This window comes from Cetorhinus maximus, chromosome 9 (genome assembly GCF_964194155.1).
Source record: "Cetorhinus maximus chromosome 9, sCetMax3.hap1.1, whole genome shotgun sequence".
Taxonomy (NCBI): Eukaryota; Metazoa; Chordata; class Chondrichthyes; order Lamniformes; family Cetorhinidae; genus Cetorhinus; species Cetorhinus maximus.
The window spans coordinates 18,409,705-18,434,166 of NC_135887.1; the positions used below are offsets into that span (position 1 = coordinate 18,409,705).

At 42.5% G+C, this 24,462-nt stretch overlaps 1 protein-coding gene across 1 annotated transcript in view; it reads left to right on the forward strand.

Moving 5' to 3' along the window:
• LOC144684421 (heparin cofactor 2-like) overlaps window positions 1-24,462 on the forward strand; it is a 37,873-nt gene that overhangs the window by 2,805 nt on the left and 10,606 nt on the right. Inside the window, exon 2 of the mRNA XM_078548191.1 lies at window positions 17,380-17,653. Coding sequence (XP_078404317.1) covers window positions 17,380-17,653 — 274 coding nt within the window. The remainder of the gene's footprint in view (window positions 1-17,379; window positions 17,654-24,462) is intronic.

A 24,462-nucleotide genomic window follows, 5' to 3' on the forward strand; every position in this document is an offset into this window, starting at 1 on the left:
CAGCACATCCGTTGCTGAGACTCTCCTGCATCATTTTGTTACTCCAGACTTGATATTCCAATGTTTTCCTGGCAGCCTCTGATCCTCCACCATCCGTAAACCTGAGCTCAACTCTGCAGGTAGCCTCAACTACACCAAGTCCCCTTCACCCATCAGCCCTGTGTTCACTGACCTACATCAGTTGTCAGTCCCTGAATGCCTTAGATCTACAATTTTCATCCTTGTGCTTCAACCTCTTTATGGTCTCACCTTTTCATATTTCTGTAACCTTCAGTCTGTCCTGTAATCTTGCAGGAACTCTGTGCTCCTGCATCATCTCTTATTCATCCCCCCACAGCATTCACTCCATTACTGGAGACCTGCCTTCAACTGCTCAGGCCATAAACTCATAGTATGAGATTTCCTCATTAAACCTCGCCACCTTTCTCTCCTCCTTTAAGATGCTCCTTAAGCTTTTGGTCATCGCTCCGAATACTCTTTCTTTGACTCAGTATCAATTTTTTTCTAATTTTGCTCCTGTCAAATGCCTTGAGACCTAATTCCTTAATCAAGCTTCTAGTCACCTGCCGTAATGTTGCCCTCTTCAGCACTGTATCAATTATTTGTCTGATTATGTTCTTGCAAAGTTCATTGTGTATTCTACTACCCTAAACTATATGTCTGCTGCAGCTCAGTTGAGAGCGTGCTTGTCTCCAATTCTGAAGGCAGTGGGTGCAGAGGCATGAGCACAAAGGTTTAGGCTAATGGTCCCAAAGCAGTACTAAGGGAATGCTGTACTGGTAGAGATGCTGTCTCTCAGATGAAACGCTAATGTCTGCCCTCTCAGGTGAACATAAAAGATCCCATGGCACTATTTCAGAGAAGAGCAGGGATGCTATCCCTAATATCTAGCCCTACATTTATCCCTCAATTAGGGTCACGAAAACAGGTTTTTGGTCATTATCATTTGCTGTTTGTGGGAGCTTGTTGTATGCAAAGTGGCTGGTACATTTCCTACATTACAACAGTGCCGACACTTCAAACGTACTTCATTGGCTGTATAGAGTTTTGGGACATCCTGAGGTTGTGAAAGGCGTTATATAAATGCAAATCTTTCTCTCTTTTCAAGGTGCTGCATAAAAGTCAGTTGTTGTTGTTGTTATAGTAACATCCATTAGGGAATACAGAAGTGGTTCACATTTTGGGGGAATGCTTGATATCCAGTTAAATAGCCCTGCTCTCCATACTTCACCAACGGAGGAACTGGCTTAACCTAGGGCAGCATTTTACATCCCCCTGCCGGCAGGCTTGTAGGTGGAGGTTACGCGTAACATTCTTCGGATGTTCTTCCCGCTGGGTTCTCGCCCCTCCCAACCTCGCCGCAATTTTATGGTGGGACAGGTGAGGCCCAGGCCGCCTCCATTGCACCCACCCCCCCTACTGCCCTCAACCCCAACTGATGCCCTTAAGTGGCTAATTAAAACTACTTAAGGGGCCATTGCCTGCGCAGACTCAATTTTCAGGCTGGTGGGAGGAGTTCAGGGGCGGGGGGGAAGCCCGAAAAGTGACCCTGCTCAGGCCTTTGGCAGGAAGTGGGGTGATAAGGGGGGTGGGTGGAGTCTTCATCAACAGCCTCCTTTTAACATCAGGTGCCCTCCCTCAAAAGCTCTGGCTGCTGCGGGCGTTTTCCCCCACCAGCTTCTCCAGCAACACCCCTACCCCCATCTGACCAACCCCCCCTCCTCCCCTCACCCCTCCAGGCTTCACCTATCCTCCCCACCCTGAGACCCCCAAAACTTACCTGGTCCTGGAATCCCGGGACTTAGGCTCCGGAGACTTCTTGCAGCCTCAGTCCTGACCACTGAAGCCTCTGGCACTGGCAGGACTGGAGCTGCTGGCCAGTCAGATTGGCCGGCAGCTCTCTGAGGCGAGACTACCTCCCAACAGAGGGCAGAAGACCCACCTCCAGCCAATTACGCTCGTTGGAGCACTAAATGGCTGCGGGGCAGGCAGTATGGATGGGGATATGTTTGAGGCTAACTCCCCAGATGGCGGGAAGGGAAACCCTTCCATCCAAAATACCCTGCTCTTAGTCTAAATAATAAGCCCCAAGTTCTGACACTCAACTTTGTTTCACTGGTGTTGTGAGAACACATATCTGCAGTCTGCATTACTGGGCCACTTCAGTTGCAGTGTGATGTTGCCTAGAGGGGCCATCATTTAGGAAGAACTAAAAACCAAATACTAATTCCAGAAACACAGACATCAGAGTCGAGAATAAGACAGCAACACATCAAATGTATCTGTTTATAGTGTAACCCGAGAAACTTGGAAAATCCTGATCATATATTACTACTGGACAGGGTCCAAACTTCACAGATGTTACTGCAGTATATTTATGTATTGTCTGTCATAAACTGTAGGTTGGAGGTAAATTGAGCCTTTGAAACACACTTTCCTTTTTATTTCATCCACTCCTCTTGGTTGTGGCTCGGTTGGTAGCGCTGTAGTCTTTGAGTTATGGCAGTTGTAGATGAGGGAAGTGAATGGACTATCGCCAAGTTTGCAGATGACACAAAAATAGGTGGGAGGGCAAGTGGTGAGGGTGACACAAAGAGCCTACAGAGGGATATAGACAGGTTAAGTGATTGGGCAAAAACTTGGCAGATGGAATATAATGTGGGAAAATGTGAGGTTATGCACTTTGGCAGGAAGAATAGAGGAACTGAATATTATTTAAATGGAGAAAGACTGCAGAAAGCTGCAGCACTGAGGGATATGGGAGTCCTTGTGCATGAATCCCAAAAAGCTAACATACAAGTTCAGCAGGTAATAGGGAAGGCAAATGGAATGTTGGCCTTTATTTCAAAGGGAATGGAGTATAAAAATAGGGAAGCCTTGCTAAAACCATACAAGGTACTAGTTAGACCACACCTAGAATACTATGAACAGCTCTGGTCCGCTTATCTAAGGAAAGATATACTGGCATTGGAGGCAGTCCAGAGAAGGTTCACTAGGTTGATCCTAGGTATGGAGGAATTTTTTTTATGAGGAGGTTGAGTAGGCTGGGCCTGTACTCATTGGAGTTTAGAAGAATGAGACGTGAGCTTATTGAAACATATAAGATTCTTAGGGAGTTTGACAGGTGTTATGACACAGCAGTTGGTAAAGGCTGAGATGTTTAAATCCCAGAGGGAAACTTGAACAACTGTCATAACCTATATTTTCAATTGGTATGTTTAAGATGCAGCTCTGAATTCAGGAATAAAACCACCAAGCCTCAAGAGATTTTTTATATAAAACAAAATTAAACATTTAATTTAGCAGCAAATTAAACACATACACATGCCTACAAATTACTACCATAATAACTTTTAAACAAATCCCCAAATTAATCACTCCCAGGTAAATCTTCACCAAGACAACAACAACCTTTAAACAGACAACAGGCAAAGCACATTTGACCTTGCGAATTCAAAATGAGGTCCCTTGCAATTTGTTTCCTTTGCAGACACACTCCTAGGCTTACAGGCTGGTTAGATCTTAAATGCTGCTGACTCACACACACAAACTCCATTTGGTTTATACCCAGCTTCCCCTTTGAATGTAAATTTTCCATTGTATTACTAGATGTTTAAAAATTTTATCTCTCCCAACAATAATCCTTTCATTACACCAATTTTATTAGTAACATAAACACATTGCTTGGTGTCTCCCAGCTAGGTGCAAAATTTTACCCATTCTTCTGAATGGTTTATTCAACAAATGCAAATTGCACTTTACCTTTTACTCCCTGCGTTTATCTAATTAACATCTCAAACTACTATACATCAAAGCACCCCGACTAGCTGGCTTTAATCCAATTAAGGCACACATAGCCAGGCACATAGGGCTGAATTTTCCCCCCAATGTTTAGGGATGTTTAGGAACGGGCGGGTAGAGGAGCACCTCCGATCGGCACCCCCAAACGGGGGCACGCCGCCATTTTACGTAGTTGGGCCAATTAAGGCCCGCCCAGCATGATGTCTGCAAGGGAGTGCAAGGATTCCCTGAGCCGAGAGTGCACTCTTTTGTGCATGCGCACGAAAGTGCTCATTCATCTCCCTAAGTGCTGCATCAGGGAGTTTGGCTCCTGTCTGAAAAATTTTTAAAAACAACAGAAATAAATTTCCCTGACATGTCCCCTCATGTGACACTGTCACATGAGTTGGGACATGTCCATCACTTTCATTGACAATTTTATTAAATTTTAGAACCTATATGAAACCTCATCTCGATGAGGTTTCATGCTTTTTCTTAAGCCCACCAGGACTCCCAGCCTTCTGACACTCCAATGTCCATTGAAACTTCTTGTTCCTTTTTAATAGTTCAATCAGAGCTAAAATTTGGAACAAATTTCTGGTAAAACCCACTCATGCCCAGAAAGCTCAAAACTTCTTGTTTTGTTGTAGGCACTGGGAAATCCATAATAGGCTTGACTTTCGCATCTCTTGGAGCCACCTTACCATGTCCAATGGTATGGCCTAGATACGTAATTTGCGCTTTTGCAAATTCACTTTTAGCCAAGTTCATCACCAAATTAACTTCTTGTAATCGAAAAAACAATTCTTCCAGATGCTGTAAACGTTCCTCCACTCCTGACTGAAAACTATCAGATCATCAATATAAACAGCACAATCACTTAGACCTGCAACTATTTTGTTCGTCAGTCTTTGAAATGTCGCAGGTGCATTCTTCATACCAAATGGCATGACTTTAAACTGATATGGTCCATTTGGCATCATATAAGCTAATATCTCCTTTGCTCTTTCCAACAACGGTACCTACCAATATCCTTTTAGCAAGTCAACCTTTGTGATAAATTTTGATTGTCCCACTTTCTCAATGCATCTTCCAACTGTGGTATAGGATATGAATCTATTTTTTGTCACCGCATTCACCTTTCGATAGTCCACACACAGTCTGTGTGTTGGTTTCGGTGCCAATACAATAGGTGAACTCCAGTTACTGCAACTAGACTCGATATCATTTTGAAGCATGAAATCAATTTATTTTTGAACTTGTGATAACTTTGCTGGATTTAATCTATAAGGATGTTGCCTTATTGAAGATGAAACCTGTACAGACACATAATGTATAGCTAAATCTGTCTTCCCCAATTTATTCCCACAAATGGGTTTGTGTGACCGCAATAACTTTTCCAAATCACTTTGGAAGGTAACTCAATATTTCATTTAAATTTTCAAGTGCCCGCTCATTAACCAATTTGATTTGAGGAAAATCAATTTCAGAGTCCTGCACTTCCACCTCTTCCTCATCATTCACTATCACTAATACCTCTTTTTGTTCCTCTTCCCTGTCAAAGTACTTTTTAAGCACATTTACATGACACACCCTCTGCTTCATTCTTCCATCTGGAGTATTTATTAAATAATTTACTTCACTCAATTTCTTTTCAATCCTGTAAGATCCACTAAAACTTGCATATAATGAATCACCTAGAACTGGTAACAGAACTAGTACTTTCTCTCCAGAAACAAAACTGTGAGCCTTAGTTTCTTATCTTCCTTCACTTTCAGCACTTGCTGTGATATCTTTAAATATTCCCTAGCCAACTCACATGCTCTGTTCAATCTTGCCCTGAAATTTGATACATTATCCAGGAGAATAGTTTCTGAATTTTGACCCACCAATTTCTCAAGAAACCAATTATAATGGTCCCCTTACCTCATGACCATAAACTAGTTCAAAAGGACTAAAACCAGTTGATGCATTAGGAGCGTCTGTAATAGAAAATAACAAGAATGGAATTCCTGTATCCCAATCCTGTGGATAATCCTGACGGTATGCTCTCATCATAGTTTTTAAAGTTTGATGCCATCTTTCCAAAACTCCTTATTACTCCAGATGATAAGCTGTTGACTTAAATTGTTTTATACCCAAACTGTTCATTACTTCCTTAAACAGTTGTGACATGAAATTTGAACCCTGATCTGATGGTTTACCCAAGGATATACATTGGCAGAATTTTTCAGTTGGCGGGCGGGCTCGCGATCAGCTCTATGCCGCCATTTTACGCAGGCGGGCCAATTAAGGCCCGCCCAGCATAATAAGTGAGCAGTAGCGTTCAGCGCTACTTGTGCGGGCAGGGGGAGGAGGGAGAGTTGGGGTCAGCGCATGTGCACGAAAGAGCACTTCAATCTCCCTGAGGCACGGAGTTGCCTCAGGGAGTTTGAAGGGCTTCTGAATTATTGAATAAAAGCTTTATAAATTTATTTAAACATGTCCCCTCATGTGACTGTGTCACATGAGATGGGACACGTTTTTATATTTATGAAAATTTTTAAAATTTATTTAATAAAAGCTTTAGGAAACTTCATCCCGCTCGTGGATGAGGATTCCTAAAAATTGCAAAGGCCGCTTGGCCTTTTCACCTGCTTGCCAACCTTAAGGTTGGATGGGCAGCGTTTACAATAGCTTGAATTAGATCCTCAATGGCCTTAATAGGCCGTTTACATATCTGCGCATGCGCAGCCGACTCCGGCGCACACCCGCTGAACAAAATATTGCTACTCAGCGCAATGACGTCGGGACATACGCCCGATGTTATAGCGCATCATTTCACACATTGGCGTGTCCGGCTCAGCCCTGCACGCCAGCTGAAAAATTCTGCCCCATATCTTGTAAAAAATTTAGTTAACTCTTCTACAATCTTCTTGGTTGTAATATTTTTTAAAGGTATCGCTTCAGGGAACCTGGTAGACACATCCATTATTGTCAGTAGGTACTGATTTCCACCTTTAGTCTTAGGGAGGGGTCCTACACAATCAATCATGACCCTGGTAAAAGGTTCTTCAAATGCTGGCATTGGGATTAAAGGCGCCGGCTTAGTCACTGCTTGTTGTTTCCCTGTTACCTGACTTGTGTGACATGTTCTACAGAATTTGACTACACCCCTATACAATCCTGTCCAAATAAAAATACCTCTATATCGTTTCCTGTGTCTTTCTAATTCCTAAATGTCCCTCATTGGCATTTCATGAGCAATTCTCAGAATCTCATTTCTATACCCTAATGGGATAACAATCTGATGCATCTCACTCCAGCTTTCATTTGCTGAGACATGATCCTGCCTCCTTTTTCTCATTAAAATATCTCCCTTAAGGGTAATAACATACTAGAATACATTTTGCTTCTGTTTCTGAGTAAGCTTTCTGATATAACTATTTTAATTGCAAATCATTTTTCTGTAACTCCTTGAGTTAAACACTTCAGCTGAATTGTCCTGTAGTTTTTCTTCCTGAACAATATTATCAAACACAGTACCAGCTAATTGGATTTTGATACCTTCTTCTTGCCTTTGAACTGCCTGTCCTTCTTGTTTTTCTTGCTTCAATCTGTGTGCCTGTGACCTCATTATCACACAATCTGGAAACAATCCAGAATGCTATCTCTGTAACACGGCTGTTGAAAACACTTCTACAGGCTGCTCAATTACAATAGGCATCACCCACATTTGTGACCCAGTTATATCATTACCCAAAATAAATTGAAGCCCTGCAATGGGCAATTTTTCCATCATCCCAACAATAACTTCACCTGTTTTCCATTTGCTCTTTAAATTTATCTTTCCCAAGAGGCTAGGTTTAGCATCTCCATGAACCCCACTTATTATCACCTGCCCCTGCAATACTCCCTCTGAACAACAAATGTCACTATCCCATAGCATTAAGGATTGACTAGCCCTGTGTCTCTCCACCCTATACACATGGAAAGACTTCCCCTTCACACACAAAGCCTTTAAACATTTCTGCAACCTGCTCCTCAGGATTCTCTTGGTTAAACTGTGAACACATTCCCACTTTTTTACCTACCAATGATTCTTCCTGTTTTACCTATGCGTGAACCATTGGCTTTTCCTGCACCTGAACCTCAGAACCCACAGTACTTTTATTTCCAGAACTTTTCTGCACCCCAATAATTCCAACAGATTTTCCCTGTAATTTCCAACTCACTGACTTTGTGTGCCCCACTTTATTACAATTAAAACACCTCAATTTTTGAATGTCACTCCTACCCTCAGCACCTTCCTTTTTATTCTGAGAAAAAACTTCCTGGGAATTTCCAGCTAATCCTCTTCCCTGACTTCCTACCTTCCTTTCACCTTCCCACTTTCTCTCCTTTTCCAATTTGAAAGGGTGACGAAGAAAAGATTTAGCTATATGAACTGACTCAATCATCAGCCATCTCTAATGCTTATCTTACAGTTTGAATCCTCTGTTCCTCCACATGAGTTCTCACTACTGAAGGGATTGAGTCTTTAAATTCTTCCAAAAGAATTACTTCCCTAAGAGGTGCATATGTTGTCTCTATCTACTGGTATCCACTGGTCAAAATTACTCTTTCATTCTCTCAAACTCAATATAAGTTTGCTGTTTTCTCATATTCCTAAATTTCTGCCTGTATGCTTCAGGAACCAACTCACATGCACTACAAATAGCCTTTTTCACCACATCATAATTCACTGATACTTCTTCAGACAGTGAAGCAGACCTCATGCACTCTACCCACCAACTTAGACTGTAACAATAACATCCAGCACTTCTGTGGCCATTTCATCTGTTTAGCTATCTTCTCAAATGAAATAAGCAATGCTTCAATATCTTTTTCCTCAAACTTTGGAAAAGCTTGTACAAATCTAAACATCTCCCCACTGGGTTTAAGGTTAAAGGTTTTTTCATCATCAGAACTCTCCTTAGAATCTGAGTTCTCTTTTCTAACTTCTGACCTTTTAATCAGATATTCCCTTTCTCTTTCTTTCTCTTGCCTCTCTTTCTTTATCCTCCTCTCTTGCCTGAAATTCCAGTTTCAGCTTCCTTTCTTTCTCCTGCCTGTCTGTTTTCTCCCTTTTAAATGCTTTTTCTCTTTCCCTTGCTTCTAATTCAAGTTTTTTCAGTTCCTTTGCTTGTTCAAGTTCAAGCATCTTCATTTGTAACTGAAGTCTCACTACCTCCAGCTGTGACTCACTAGTGTCAAGTGTCCCTTCCAACTGTAGAGGCTGTGCTATACCTTTAATTATATCATATTTCCTAACCCCCGCAGGTAACCCCAATTGTAATTTATCAGCCAACTCTGTTAATTTACTCTTGGTTATTTTTTGTAACCCAATTAGAGTTATATCTTCTACTCCCAGACAAGTCTTAGCAATTGCCAAAGCCATCCTGCAGTCTCACCACTTTTAAAAAAAACCTCACCAACTCCTGAATTCAAAGTGCTTCTTGTACTCGTAACCTTTTAATTCACCAATTCCAAACCAATCAAGGAATTACAAATATTATCCTGCCAAAAGCCCCCAATTGTTATGATACAGCAGTTGGTAAAGGCTGAGTTGTTTAAATCCCAGAGGGAAACTTGAACAACTGTCATAACCTATATTTTCAATTGGTATGTTTGAGATGCAGCTCTGAATTCAAGAATAAAACCACCAAGCCTCAAAAGGTTTTTTATACAAAACAAAATTAAATTTTTATTAATTCAACAGCAAATTAAACACATACATATGTCTACAAATTACTACCATAATAACTTTTAAATAAATCCCCAAATTAATCACTCCCAGGTAAATCTTCACCAAGGCAACACTAACCCATAGGCTTTAAATAGACACCAGGCAAAGCACATTTGACCTTATTAATTCAAAATGAGGTCCCTTGCAATTTGTTTCCTTTGCAGACACAGTCCTAGGCTTACAGGCTGGTTAGATCTTACATGCCTCTGACTCACACACACAAACTCCTTTTGGTTTATACCCAGCTTTCCCTTTGAATGTAAATTTTCCATTGTATTACTAGGTTTTTAAAATTTTACCTCTCCCAACAATAATCCTTTCATTACACCAACTTTATTAGTAATATAAACAGATTGCTTGGTGTCTCCTAGCTAGGTGCAAGATTTTACCCATTCTTCTGAATGGTTTATTCAACAAATGCAAATTGCACTTTATCTTTTACTCCTTACTTTTATCTAATTAACATCTCAAACTGCTATACATCAAAGCACCCAGACTAGCTGGCTTTAATCCAATTAAGACACACACAGGCACACACATAGACACAGGTCCTAATACAATTCTAATTTAAAAATAATTTTCAATAACATTATAGACATTAATCTCTTCATGACACCGGATGGATGCTGGGAGGTTGTTTCCCCTTGTGGGAGAGTCTAGAATGTGAGGGCATAATCTCAGAGTAAGGGGTTGCCCATTTAAGTCAGCGATGAGGAGGAATTTCTTCTCTTAGAGGGTAGTGAATCTATAGAATTCTCTACCGCAGAGTGCTGTTGAGGCTGGTTCGTTAAGTATATTCAAGGCTGAATTGGATAGTTTATTAATCAGTAAGGGCATCAAGGGTTATGGGAAAAAGGCAGGAAAGTGGAGTTGAGAATTATCAGATCAGCCATGATCCCATTGAATGCCGGAGCAGACTTGATGGGCCAAGTGGCCTACTTCTGCCCCTACGTCTTATGGTCTTAAGTCGACTCCATAACATAAGCACAAAACCCTAGGCTGGCACTCCCAGTGCTGAATTGAAGAAGTGCTGCACTGTTAGAGGTGCTATCTCTCAGATAAGGCATTAACCTGAGGTCCTGCCTGTTGTAAAAAATCCCATAGCACTATTTTGAAGAAGAGTAGGGGAGTTCTTCACCACCAACCCCCACTCTATTCCCCCCGCCAGTGTCCTGACCAATATTTACTCCTCAGAAGATCTGGTCATTATCACATTGCTGTTTGTGGGATCTTGGTTTCCTACAGCACAACAGTTACTGCTCTTCAAAAATGCTTAATTAGACTTTGGAAAGCTGAGGTTGTGAAAAGTGCTATATAAATGCAAGTCTTCCTTTCCAAAGATGCTGACTCTTCCTGGTTCAGTAAGTATCAGCAGCTCTCAAAACATAATTAGTTGTCAGCTCTCCTCCATTGGTGTCAGTGACTCCAAAGATTTTTGGTTCAAGTCCAGCTCCAGAAAAATCTTTGCTCACACCCAATGCGATATTGGTACTCAGTTGTACTCTCTCACCTGGTACCACATACCTTCCACAAGGAGAAATAACCTTGATCCTTATTTTCTCTCATTCCCAAGTCCAGGAGCACTAATTATGACACACCAATCTGAATGGCTAATTCGACATAGACCAGGGATCAAATCTCTGCCTCTTGCTCTGCATGCCTCAATCCCACCCCAAATGGTGACTTTGATGCAGTCGCTTCATGGAACAGCTTATGATTTTCATTTTCTATTTGATGTTAAGGATTGCAATAGTTTAATTTGTGCCTACAAATATTAACATCAAGAATTGTAGCATTCCATCTTCCAACAATCACTGTGAATAAGCAAACAAAAAGGGGTAAAAAAAAAAGGTATTTCTAATCCTCCTAAAGGAGAGCCCCACAGGAGAGACATCACCAGATCAGACTATTCAACCTCCCACGTGGAGGGCTGGAGTTTCTCGGATTCTGACCCCTTGATGTTGTGCTGTGTGAATATTAGCTTCCACAAGTTAAAAGACATTCGTGTGCAGTTCCATAGCTTGCTGTTTTAACAGAGGTTTCAGCCTCTAGAAGAATGGCAGGTGGAGGGGTTGCATGGGATCACCTTAAGCAATAATAATCCCGCAGCAAAAGGAAATTTAAAAGCAGCAAGGTAGGATGCAGGAAACAGCCTGCAGAGTGTTCAGCAGCAATGAATTTTGTTGAATACTTAGATGGCAATTTTCTTTAAAACATGTGTCCCAGCACAGTAGCCCCTATTTTAATTGGATGTAAACTGGTGATATTCTCAGTTTGCCTGCTATTCAGAGGAAACCTTTTCAAAACATTTACAGAACACTTCCAAATCTTCGTAGATTCAGGGAATGTTACTGAAAGAGGCTGTTTGGCCCATTGCGCCTGTGCCAGTGTTATAGAGTTGATCTTCCAGGCAACTTTTCTCGGTGGACACATTTAACTTTATTTACAAGATTGCAGCAGCAACTACATGTATGCTTCAAACTCCACAAGCAGAATTTTGCCGTCGGCGAGCAGGGGGCGGGGCCCGCTCGCCGATGCGTAAAATGACGCGGGATGACATCGGGCGGAACCCCCAATGTCATCCCGCCCCATTTAAATTTTCAGGAAGGCGGGGGCGCGGCAAAATCAGCTGTGCGCCCGCCGACCTGTCAATGGCCAATTGAGGCCATTGACAGGATCATTTAAACAATTAAGGGACCTGCCCATCCAACCTTAAGGTCGGTGGGTCGGCCAGGAGCCCCAGCGGTAAAGAGATAAAACATGAAACCTCATCCAGTGGCGGGATGATGTTTCATGCAGGGTTTTAAAAATTGTAATAAAGATGTTCTGTAAATTATGAACATGTCCCAGCTCATGTGACATTGTCACAAGAGGTGACATGTAAGGGAACTTTTTTTTCTATTTTTAATATTTTTCAAAGTCCAGGCGATCTCCCTGAGGCTGCACTTAGCCTCAGGGAGATGTGCACTCTTTCGTGCGCATGCGCGAAAGAGCACACTCTCGATTTCAGGGATTCCTCCCGCCCGCACAGGGACCACATAGCACTTCCCAGCGGTCATCACGCTGGGCGGGCCTTAATTTGCCCGCCCACGTAAAATGGCGGCGATCGGCTCCGTGCCCGCCGGCAATTGGGTCGGGCCCGCCCTCCCGACAGGCAGAAATTTCTGCCCCATTACTAAAGAACAACTCTCTCCGAGAGGTTCCCTGCACTGCTAACTCATTGGTTTACATGGATCATGTGATCATACAACACCGGATTATTCTTAAAGCGACAGTCCTATGTTTCTCAAAACTATAATTACTACATTCCCCCCCCAGTTTAACTTTTCTGTACATGTTATATTTACAAGGACATTTATCTCATGACGTTACAATATTTACACAGGTCATGAAATTACAAGTTGAGTCTTTCAGGTGGTTTCCCGATCCATGTGGAATGTCACAGCTCCATGACTTCCGATTCTTTGGCAGGAACCAAATTCTCTGGAACTGTATTAACATCAGGTACCTCATTAGGCACATGTAGTTCAGTATCTTCCACTCCGACAAAAACATCGGGCATGTCTGTTCTTGGCTGAACAACTTCAACAGGAACCACAAGTTCAGTAATGGTTACAGGTGGAACAATATCTTGTTGGGGTATTTCTCTTTTTCTTAAATGATCCACATGCTTACGGGTGATCTGGCCCTCCACTTCCAGGTGGTACGATAATGGTCCGGTCACTGAACTCATTATACCAGGTAACCGCTTTGGTCCTCCACCAAAATTCTTTACATATACTGCTTCTCCAACAGTAAATTGTCACTCACGAGTATACAAATCACAAGTTGCTTTTTGGTTCCCTTGACTTTTCTCCACCTTCCCCTCCAAATTGGGAAGTATCAGGCTTAGTCTTGTCTGAAGACAGCACCTCATCATTAATTCTGCATCTTTTTTCTATGTATCTTCTTATTTCTACCACAGAATTTAGTCTCGGCCTTCTTTTTGACTTCACTGTCAGCCAGACTTCTCTCAGATGCAATCTCAGCTTGTCTTAGTTCAGTAGTTGAGCTACCCAAGACTTCATTATCTACTTGCATCTTGGAAAGTTCTGCGACTTTGCTTTCAAAGTCTCTTTAGCTTCATTTAGCTGATTCTTCAGCTCTTCTGTCTTCTTCTTGTATCTGTCGGCTTCCTCCTGGAAACTTGAACATTGCTGAGTCTTCTCTGCCAATTGGTTCTTCAGTTTGTCAAAGTGTTAAATTCTGTTAAATTCTTCCTGTTTCTTTTTGTAATTTTTTAGAGGCACAAACTTTGACCTGAGGGATCCTTGTCGTGTGTGAAAGTCTTTCAATAGGTTTTCCTTTACTTTGCGAAACTAACTCACTTCATCTTGAACTCTGTCATTCAGCAGAGTCTCCTTGAGTTTCTTCTACTGTTCTTCCATGTTGTTGTTTAAGACAGTCTTCATTTCTTCAGGTTGCTGAATGTTTACGCACTCCTTTTTCATCCAGTTGTGGTCCTTGGACTCTCCAGGCTCTTTCTGAAGTACCTTGCCTTGTTCCTTTTTCAACTCAGGAACTCTTCCTTTTGAAATCTCACTGGCCAATCGAGGTTAATTTCCCTCAACCAATTTTGACCTAGAAGGCTTGGTCTTCTGCCTTCTACCACCATCACTGGTAGCTGTGCCTATTGGTGTCTATAATGAACAGTTGCTCTGGTGATACCTTTTACTTGAGATTACTTTGCCTGTATACGTTTCCAACTTGGCAGATGTTTGTTCAAAATTTAATTGCTGATCACCTTTATTTAAATATCTGAAAGTGTGTTCTTCTATTACAGTGGTAGAAGTACTCGTGTCTACTTCCATTTTTAATGGTTTACCATTCACTTGCACTGTGACAATAATTGGTTCTGTCTTCCCAAATTTCATGTTGAATAATGAATTAATTTCAGAATTGGCTGTTTCTGGCTCTTCCACACTATAGACTTCATTGGACTTTGTTTGCTGTCTGGAAGCCTGTTTAAATCTCACTTTGCAATGTTTCAATGTGTGTCCACTTCTGTGACAAAAATAACACTCTACCTTTTTAAATTGCCAATCATTAGGAGAATGATTGTTTCCACTTTGATAAAAATTAGTTTGACTTTGCTGCTAAGCTGTTTCCTCTAAATTTTCGGTTAGCGGGGGCTGTTTCCCGCTTCGCAGTAGAGTCCCGACTTTCGGCTCACTATTCCCACCCGACTAGGAGAACGGCACCATTTTGCACTCCTTGAATCACTTGTGAATCCCTTACAGCGCTTTCCATCACAAGCACTATTTCTTTAAATCAAGATTCACTTCAGCCAGCAATCTTCGCTGAATAGCGTCCTCCTGCATGCCATATATCAAATGATCCCTGAAGATGTCATTGAGAGTTTCACTGAAGTCACAATATTCCATGAATTTTAATTTCACCATGTAGTTGCAAAGGTCTCTCCCGGGGCTCTATTCCGTGAATTGAATCTGAACCTCTCCATTGTGACTGAGGGCTTGGGTTGAAAATGTCCCTTAACAAAGTCTACTAGTTCACTGAAGGTCTTTGACTCTGGGGCACTGGGGGCTGTCAAGCTTTGAATTAAATTGTAGGTCTTGCTCCCACAAATACTCAGGAGAATCGCTCTCCTCTTTTCCTCCCCCATCATTTCGTTGGCTTGAAAGAAGAATGCAAGACCTTCTATATATTGAGACCAGTCATCTCTGGCTGTTTCAAAGGGATCAATTCTGCCAAACTGTGGCATCTCGGATGAGTATATCTTCCTTTCTTTTTTTAATAATCTTAGATACTCACAATCGCTGGGCAAGATACAGCATCGGATCTGATTTATCCTCGTCACCAGTTTGTTATAGAGTTGATCTTCCAGGCAACTTTTCTTGGTGGATACATTTAACTTTATTTACAAGACAGCAGCAGCAACTATATGTGTGCATCAAACTCTATAACTAAAGAAAAACTCTCTCCTAGAGGCTCCCCAGGCTGCTAATTCATTGGTTTACACAGATCATGTGACTTTACAACACAGGGTTATTCTTAAAGCTACAGTCCTACAGTTCTCAAAGCTATAATTACGATAGCCAGCTCTTCAAAAGAACTATCCAGCTAGTCTCCCTCCCTTGTTCTTTCCCCACAGCTTTGCAATTAGATTTTTTCTTCTCAAATTTACATCTAAATGGCTTTGCAAAGTTACTATTGAATCTGCTTCCACCGCCCTTTCAGGCGGCACATTCCTCGTGGGTGTAAAAAAAATTCTCCTCATCTCCCAATTCTTTTGCCAATTAGCTTTAAATCTGTGTCTTCTGGTTAGCAACCCTTAACCACCAGAAACATTTCTGCTTATTTACTCTGTTTTGAACACCTCTATTGAATCTTCCCTTAACCTGTCTGCTCTGAGAACACTTTCAGCTTCTCTGGTCTCTCCACATAATTGATGTTCCTCGTACTTCTTAAAATTCTGTCAAATCTGTGCTGCACCATCTCCAAGACTACTGATTTGCTGGCAACTTTCAAAACAAGACTTCACCCATTCTGGCCATTATGTAAACATTTGCGGAAATTATTTTCTGCACATTAATCATGCTGACTGCAATAAGAAATGTTTATGTGCCCTGAGCCACAGAATGTTTCTGGAACAATTTTTAAAAAAAAATATTTTTAGTCTGCTTTGATGATGATTCAGTGGGCAGACCAGGAAAATAGGAAGACCCAACGCGCTTTACTGCCTATGAAGTACTTTTTGAAGTGTACTCACTGTTGTAATGTAGGAACCACAACATCCAATTTGCACACAGCAAGCTCCCACAAACAACAATGTAATTATGACCAGATAATATTTTCTAGTGATGTTGCTTGAGAGATAAATATCAGCCTCAAGATCAGGGAGACGTCCCCTGCTCTTCTTTGAAGTAATGCCATGGGATCTATTCTGTTCACCTTGGAGAGCAGACAAGGCCTTGGTTTAATGTCCCATCTGAAAGACAGCCCTCCGTCAGTACTGTGATGGAGTGTCAGCCTAGATCTTTGTGCGCAAGTCTTTGGTGTGAGATTTGAACCCACAATCTCTGACTCAGAGGTATACACCAAGTAAACATCTCAGCCATGGCTGAGATCTCCACACATCCCCACCCCGACCCCCACAACCTCGCCCCTCAGCTTCAATGCCCAATTTTGCATTAAGCTGATTTTAGTGAGGCAGAAATTGGCTATTCAGTGTCTCCAAACTATGGAAAGTTGAAAATTGTCAGCTAAAATTCCTTCATCTGATTGCTATAGTGATGCCTAATACAATGTATTTGAAGATCGGCAAGGACAGGATCAGGCAATTAGGGATCTGTTAGTGTCCCAAGACATTGTGGGAGCCATTGGCTTGCAGGAGAGGAGCGGAAAAAATGTAGGAAAAATTAGACTCATAGATCAAAGAAAGAGGCCATTCAGTCCACCAAGCCAATTCCAGATCTTTGCTAAAGCTATCCAAAAAGCTACACTCCCCTGCTTCCCCTCTTTCCCCATAGCCATTCCCTATGACTCAAAGAAACATCAAGGAGATTGCTTTAAGCAATCAAGAACAATTCTGATAGTGGAAATATTCTTGAGGGGACTTTGTATTAAAAAACACTTCAATAATGCTTGTGGGCTCCTGTTGTTTGTTTTGAATTCATGCTCTGGGAGACAACTCTACTATTATTTGGATCATTGCAGTAACTAATGCAATGATTTTCCACAGCGTTATCATCCTTGTCGTTGTCATCAATCTTAGCTCACAGTGCAATGGTACACGACTTTGTTATTACTCTGCAAATCCATTCTGTTTGCAGGCTTGTGGGAGCATAAATTTATTAAAAGCAAGACCGCTGTGCTCCATTTCCACACCGGCAAGTCAGCAGTGGTGAAGGTGCCGATGATGTATGTCAAAGCAACCATGCTTGCCACCACGGATCACATCCACGAGTGCGACGTCATCAGCCTCCCGTACAGTGCCAATGCCAGTATGCTGCTCATAGTCCCCTATAAAACCTTTGGCCTGAGGCACATTGAGAGAGAACTCAGCTGGGAAATGGTTGACAACTGGCTCAAGGACATGACCAACAGGTAGCGTGGCAGCATTAAGGATGCATTTGCACTTCACTCTCTTCCTTGAAAGGATCTAGTTAATGACTGAGAAAGTGGGATATTTGTGTATCTGGGTGTGTTTCTGCAAGTTTGTACTTTTCACATGATTACAGAAACTATCTTTTTTCCCCTGGAAAGGTAGTGTAAATTTTTAATTCATAAACGGAGGGTGACCAATACTGGGGAGTGGGATATATTTTACTCTTTGCATCCTTCGTGCACTTAAAGCCAGGCCCTATTTGCCCTCTAAAATGGACCTAAAGGATTCCACAGCACTATTTTGAAGAAAAGCAGGTAAGTTTGCCCCAGCTAATATTTAACACTCAACCAAGGTCACTAAAAAGACGATGCTGTCATTACCACACTGCTGCTTGTGGGAGCTTGCTGTGCATAAACTGGCTGCTGTATTCGTGACTCATTGACCACACTTCAAAAGTACATCATTGGCCATAAACCATTTTGGGACATCTTGCAATCGTGAAAGAAATGCAGGTTCGTTCTTTGCTACATCATCATCATGGGCTATCCATGTAGGTTGAAGCTCCCTTTTATGTGCCCCACTGAGATATACTTTATGCTCAACCTCACCTCACTCTCCCTCATTTCTGTTTCTTTCACCGGTCATCCCCATGGCCTCTGAGTGGAATTGCCAATCATATCTAGTTTTAAATCACAGCACCTAGGAACTGACTAAATTCATGCACCTCACAGCTTTCAACAAGTGACATGTATCTCATCGGCCACAAGATTGAAAGCCCTAAACCTGTTGCTGCCAGCACTCTCTAGTTAGCAGCAGCAGTAAAATGCTGCACGATATACCTCGCTGCTAACCTTTAAAAGGCAGTTTGAGCTGTGTTCCTGTCAACTTTCCAATCCCCACTCTCATTATCCTCACAATCTCCCATTGATACTGGGAGTTCCGTGTTGTGCACCTATAGTTTATATTAAGCTTGTCTTGCTGAGAGACATAAGGACAAAGATGAGTAGAGGGATGGGGAAAACTGGGCTATTAAGTAGTTCTGATGATCAAGTTAAAGGACCAAGTTATGGTGACAGCATATGGTGAAAGCAGGAGTAGAGGAATACAATGCCCATAGTCGGGAAGGTTTTACAGCCAATCTTAGTCACTTATCTGAAAATCTAACCCTTAGTAATTGGCATTTTCCCTTCCTTAGGCTTCCTCTCTCTGCCATGTGAATATCCATCTCCAGTTATTGAATTCTGTCTCTCTCTTTTCAGAACGCTACACTGTATCTGAACCAAACTTTTTATTCATTGTATAAAGATGTGGCTCAAGCAGCTGGTGTTAAAGATTACTAAAGGATGTAATAGGGTAGATAGAGATGGCCTAGAACAAGGGGGCATCACCATAAAATTAGAGGCAGGTCTTTCAGGGGTGATGTCAGGAAGTACCACTTCACACAAAGGGTCGTGGAAATCTGGAACTCTCTCTCACAAAAAAGCTGCCGAGGCTGGGGTTTAATTGCAAAATTTAAAAACTGGGTTTATTGATATTTGTTAGGCAAGGGTATGAAGGACTACAGAGCCAAGGTGGATAAATGAAATAAAAACACAGATCAGAAGTCAATTCCGCTAATTGAATCGCAGAATGGACTCGAGGGGGTAAAATGGTCCACGGCTGTTCCTATGCTCCTAGTTTGCACTATACTACAACAGCATACGATCCAGTGTCTCAAATCCAGCTATCCAAAAACTGGAGTCGCCCGCAAACCGGTCATTTTTAGAATGTGCCATGCAACCATCTTAATTCAGTAAAATAGAAAATATCTCACCTGGACAATTTGGCTAGGTGATGCATTGGCATGGAGTGGCGCCCGACTAGTTATTGGCTTTCCTGCTTAACGGGCCGGCCTTATCCTGTGCTCTGAGTGAACCTTGACCCCCCAACCAATCCGGCTTGGCCCGAGCCACCCATGGCCCAAATCTCCTGACCTGAAACCCGATAAGACGCAGCACAGCCTTGGTCCCGAGGTTGCCAGTTTTGAGACACTGTGCTTAATTAGGTGACTCCAATTGGCCTCAAAGTTCCCTGTCTAAGGAGGGTGGAGCAAGAATCCCCCTCCCTCTCAGTGTTCAAGGACTGCACAAGGGAGTTCACACATGTGTAGGTGTAGGCTGAGTGACCCTTATGGTTCAATAGTCTGTCAGCACTCACGCACGAGCAAATCTGTGGAACTGGACCTCAATCTTCTTTGCATGGAGAGCTATGAGGCTGCGGAATTCACTTTCAAAGTTATTAAGGCAGAAACAATTTCAGAAAACTAGGCACTAGTTTGGATATGTGAATGGAAGGAAAAGAGGTTGGCAGGATATGGGACCAGGGTGGGTGAATGTGATTAGAACCATTTGCACCCAGGGAGGTTAAATGGCAACGCGGACTGATTGTGACAAAGGACCTGTTTCTGTATTGTCACGACGGTGAATTTCTACAAGGCACTGTCTTCAGGAGAGGACGCGGGAAAAGTGATAGAAAGAGCAAAGGACTTCCACACAAGCCGACTGTTCATCTGCAAGGTAGTTGTAGCTGGTCCCTGTGGGGGAAATCAATAAAAAATTTATAATTTTAACATTTAAAATTTAGAGTAGTCAATTGAAATTTAAAACCCAATTAACATTTACAGCCTACTTTAAAATGGTACAGATACTGATGTAGGACTCAACCTAATAGGATAACATCAAGCTGCTATGAGCAGGTACATTATTAAACATTTTTTATAAAGAAGGATGAGCAATGGAGAGATAATTCATCTTATGTTTACAGGCAATTTCATTCTTTACTTCATTTCCCTGAACTATTTAAAAAAAACACTTTAGCTATTAAGATCAGGCTCACTAGGTTGTCCTGTGTTTTTTTACAAGATCTCCCCTCCTCCAAGGCAGCAATCTGATGTGGAGGTATAAAGAATGAACTTGCATTTATATAGCACCTCTCTTGACCTTGGGATGCCCCAAAGTACTTCACAACCAATGAACTATAGTCACTGTTGCTATGTAGGCAAACATGAGGTTCTAGCAACAGCAAGTTAAACGATCGGGTGATTTACTTTTGTGGTATTGATTGAGGGATAAACGTTGACCTCCACCCTGGAAGAACTCCTCACAGACAGGACATCGGTGTAATGTCTCATCTGAAAGATGAGATTTCAAGATTTCAACCAATGTGCAGCACTCCCTCAGTGCTGCACTGAGGTGTTAGCCTAGATTGTGTGCTCTAGCCCTGGAAGGGGATTTGTCCTTCCTGAATCAGTGGCTAGAGTACAATTATTGAGCCAAACTGACAATTCATCCTGGGGGGAGTGACAGCTCCATCTGATACCTCTCTCGAGCAGCTATTCTTTACCTGTGGGACAGGGTAGTGAATGAAATGCAGGGCTGGGTTTTACGTCTGCATATTGGGCAGACCACCCCCCGCGCGAACAAACACTTGGGTGTGATGTTGTCGGGTCGGCAATACGACGTCATCGTGCCAGCCTCCGAAATAAAGGAAGGTGAACAGACGTGGAAATCGGCAGCCTGCCTGCCATCTCCAAATGACTAGTTAACAAGCTGTTGAACTTGTTAACGACCCAGTCATCTGTAACTTTTTTGCTGCCCGCTGCATTTTTTGGGCATCGGGCGTGAGAAGATTGGGGGTGTTTTATGGCAGCTATGATGAGGTGGCACAAGGCTGGAAAGGAAAGGGACCATGGCTGAGTGTGGCAGCAGGTTCTGCTGGTGAAGGTGACAGTATCTGCATGTTCCTTTTTAACCCCCTTTTTTTTGTTTAGCTTTTTTGAGCCAGCCATACAAAATAAAGAGAGCAGGGGGCCTTTAAACTTGTAGCTGTGACTGACTTCCTGTTCACATCAATGCCCCTCTGCCACCTGATGTCCCGGTCTACAGTCCGATTGGGTGTGAAGCCCCCCACTTTGCACCTCTAATTGGCCGTCTGATGTTTGATTTGATGAGCTGCAACGGTGGGGGGGGGGAGTGAGAGGACCACTCAGTTTCTGTTCCACCTCCCTCACCCTACTGAAAAACGTAAAATGTAGCCCGTCATGCAATGGCTCAGTACCTGCCCGTGCAGTGAAGATGGTCATTGGGGAACTATAGGTTTTACCCGTTACAACATTTTATGATATTCTGCCCTTCATCTTGACGGGTTTCTTTGGCGTCCAGATGTTCCCAACATAAGAAAAGTTTGGCGATAGACGTGCAGAACCAAATTGACCATCTTATGGTAGACCTTATAATCTGTTACCTACACCAGGCAGGTCCACACTGCCCAAACCACGGTTAATAATTGACTAGCCAGCCTGGCTCACTAATGGAGCATGGAGAGGTTGACCAGCCACTGGGAGTTGGGATTCTTCCCATTAATCTCCAGATACCATTCAAACCAATTCGCTAGCTGATGGAGTGGCCACGGTTTGACATCAGGAACCTCACCAGCACTCTGTCCCGATTTTAGCTCGAAAAATTCCAGCAGTATCCCAAGACACACTTGGGATTCTCATTGTCTGAACTCTCTAGATTGAGGCAGATGATATGTGTCTTAATGAGGAGAGAATGTGCACCAAAATCAGAGAAACAGTAATTTTGCATGTGTAGATTTCACCAGTAGCTCAGTTTGTAGATGTTTAATTACAATGTTTGCCTCAGACACTCAGGTGATCAAAAAGTAGATTTTCCTCGTCAATTGTGTTCAGCAGAGAGAATAATTCCACCAATCCAAGTCTTTAGTCAGATACTAAGCACATGCTCAGAGTGGTCTGGGGTGACTGAGCCTCTGATTTTGCCTTCTTTCTGTGCAAAGGTGTTTGGTTTTCCTAGACCACGCAGCTGAGAATGGAGATTCACAGAATACTAGAATCACAGAGGTGAATCTATGCCCCAACCTTCTGTGCAGCCCAAGGTTTCACTATTTTCTGAATTTTGTGCGGAAAAATTATTCATTGATATTATTCACATATTAACAAACAGAAGGTGCAGCACATTAGAATGCAGGGTGCATGCCCTTTATGTTAAGTTACAGATTTGGATCAACTGTAGATACAGCAATGACTGCTGAATCCAAGGTGGTAACTGGTCTCACTCTTGTAGAAGTTCACTCTCACTGTACAATATCTACATGTATGATCGATAGCGCAAGCCAGGTACACAACATTAGCTCCTTGTGATCTGAACAAGATTATGGGCAGAATTTTCCCCCCATTGTGGGGGGGGGGGGGAAGTTGGTGGGCGGGCACGTGCAGGCACGCTTCCGATCGGCGCCCCCGATCGGCGCCCCCGATGTGAGGTGCGGCGCCATTTTACGTGGGTGGGCCAATTAAGGCCCGCCCAGCATGACGTCCGCAGTGAAGCACTATGTGCTCCCTGTGTGGGTGGGGGGGATCCCTAAAATTGAGAGTGCGCTCTTTCACGCATGCGCACGAAAGAGCACACTCATCTCCCTGAGGCTAAGTGCTGTCTCAGGGAAATCGCCTCTACTGTCAACAATATTAAAAATAGAAAAAAATATGCCCTTACATGTCCCCTCATGTGACAATGTCACATGAGTTGGGACATGTTCCTAATTTCCAAAACAACTTTATTAAAATTTTAAAAACCCTACATGAAACCTCATCCCGCCGGTGGATGAGGTTTCATGTTTTTTCTAGTTGCTGCCGGGGCTCCTGGCCTGCCCGCCAACCTTAAGGTTGGACGGGCATGTCCACTAATTACTTTAATTGATCTGTCAATGGCCTTAATTGGCCATTGACAGGTTGGCGAGCGCGCAGCTGATTTTGCTGTGCCCTCGCCTTCCTGAAAATTTAAATGGGGCACAGTGACATTGCTCGGGGAGTTCCACCCGACGTCACCGCGCGTCATTTTACGTGTCGGCGAGTGGGCCCCGCCCCTGCTCGCCAACAGTAAAATCTTGCTCTATATGTCTGATGCATGTGGATTTTTCCAATTTCGCCAAAGGCAAATCAGTTGGTGAGAGATGGCTTGAAACTAGTTGTTAAACTATTTTATTACACATCATATAGATGTACAGAGCGATCAGATTAATTTATTGCTGAAAAAAGTGGTCTCTGATTGGTAGAGGTGTTGCCATGGAAAATGCCTCAACAAACAGAGCCCACATGCCAACAAATCAGCACTTTCTTCTCATGCAGTATAAATGGTTGTTCCTTTTTCTATTGGTATTCTTGCAAATTTGTCCTACTGAGTGCAAAACAAAAAGCTTCAACAACATGTCTCTTTTTTCAGTAATACTCAGATTCGTTTACTTAGATCAACACAACTTGTTTTTGCAAAATGAAACAAATAATGCACCACGCTTTTCTCACATTACTGGACCATTTTACTTAACTTGGAATAATTTGGCATAGTGGTATTGTCACTGTACTGGCATTCCAGAGACCATGGTTTGAATCCCACTACGGCAGATGATGAAATTTGAACTCAAATGTTTTTACAAACCTGTGATTAAAAGTCTAATGATGACCATGAAACCATTGCCAATTGTCGTAAAAACCCATCTGGTTCACTAATAACCTTTTAGGGAAGGAAATCTGCTCTCCTCACTTGGCCTACACATGACTCCAGACCCACAGCAATGTCGTCGACTTGTAAATGCCCTCTGAACAAAGGCAATTGGAGATGGGCAATAAATGCTGGCCTATTCGGCGATGCCCACATCCCAAGAACAAATAAATTTTAAAAAACTTGCCTGCCTTTTTCAGCCTGACTGATTGTGTAAGCATCCCCTTGCAAAAAGCTCTCACTCCATTTTTATCTTT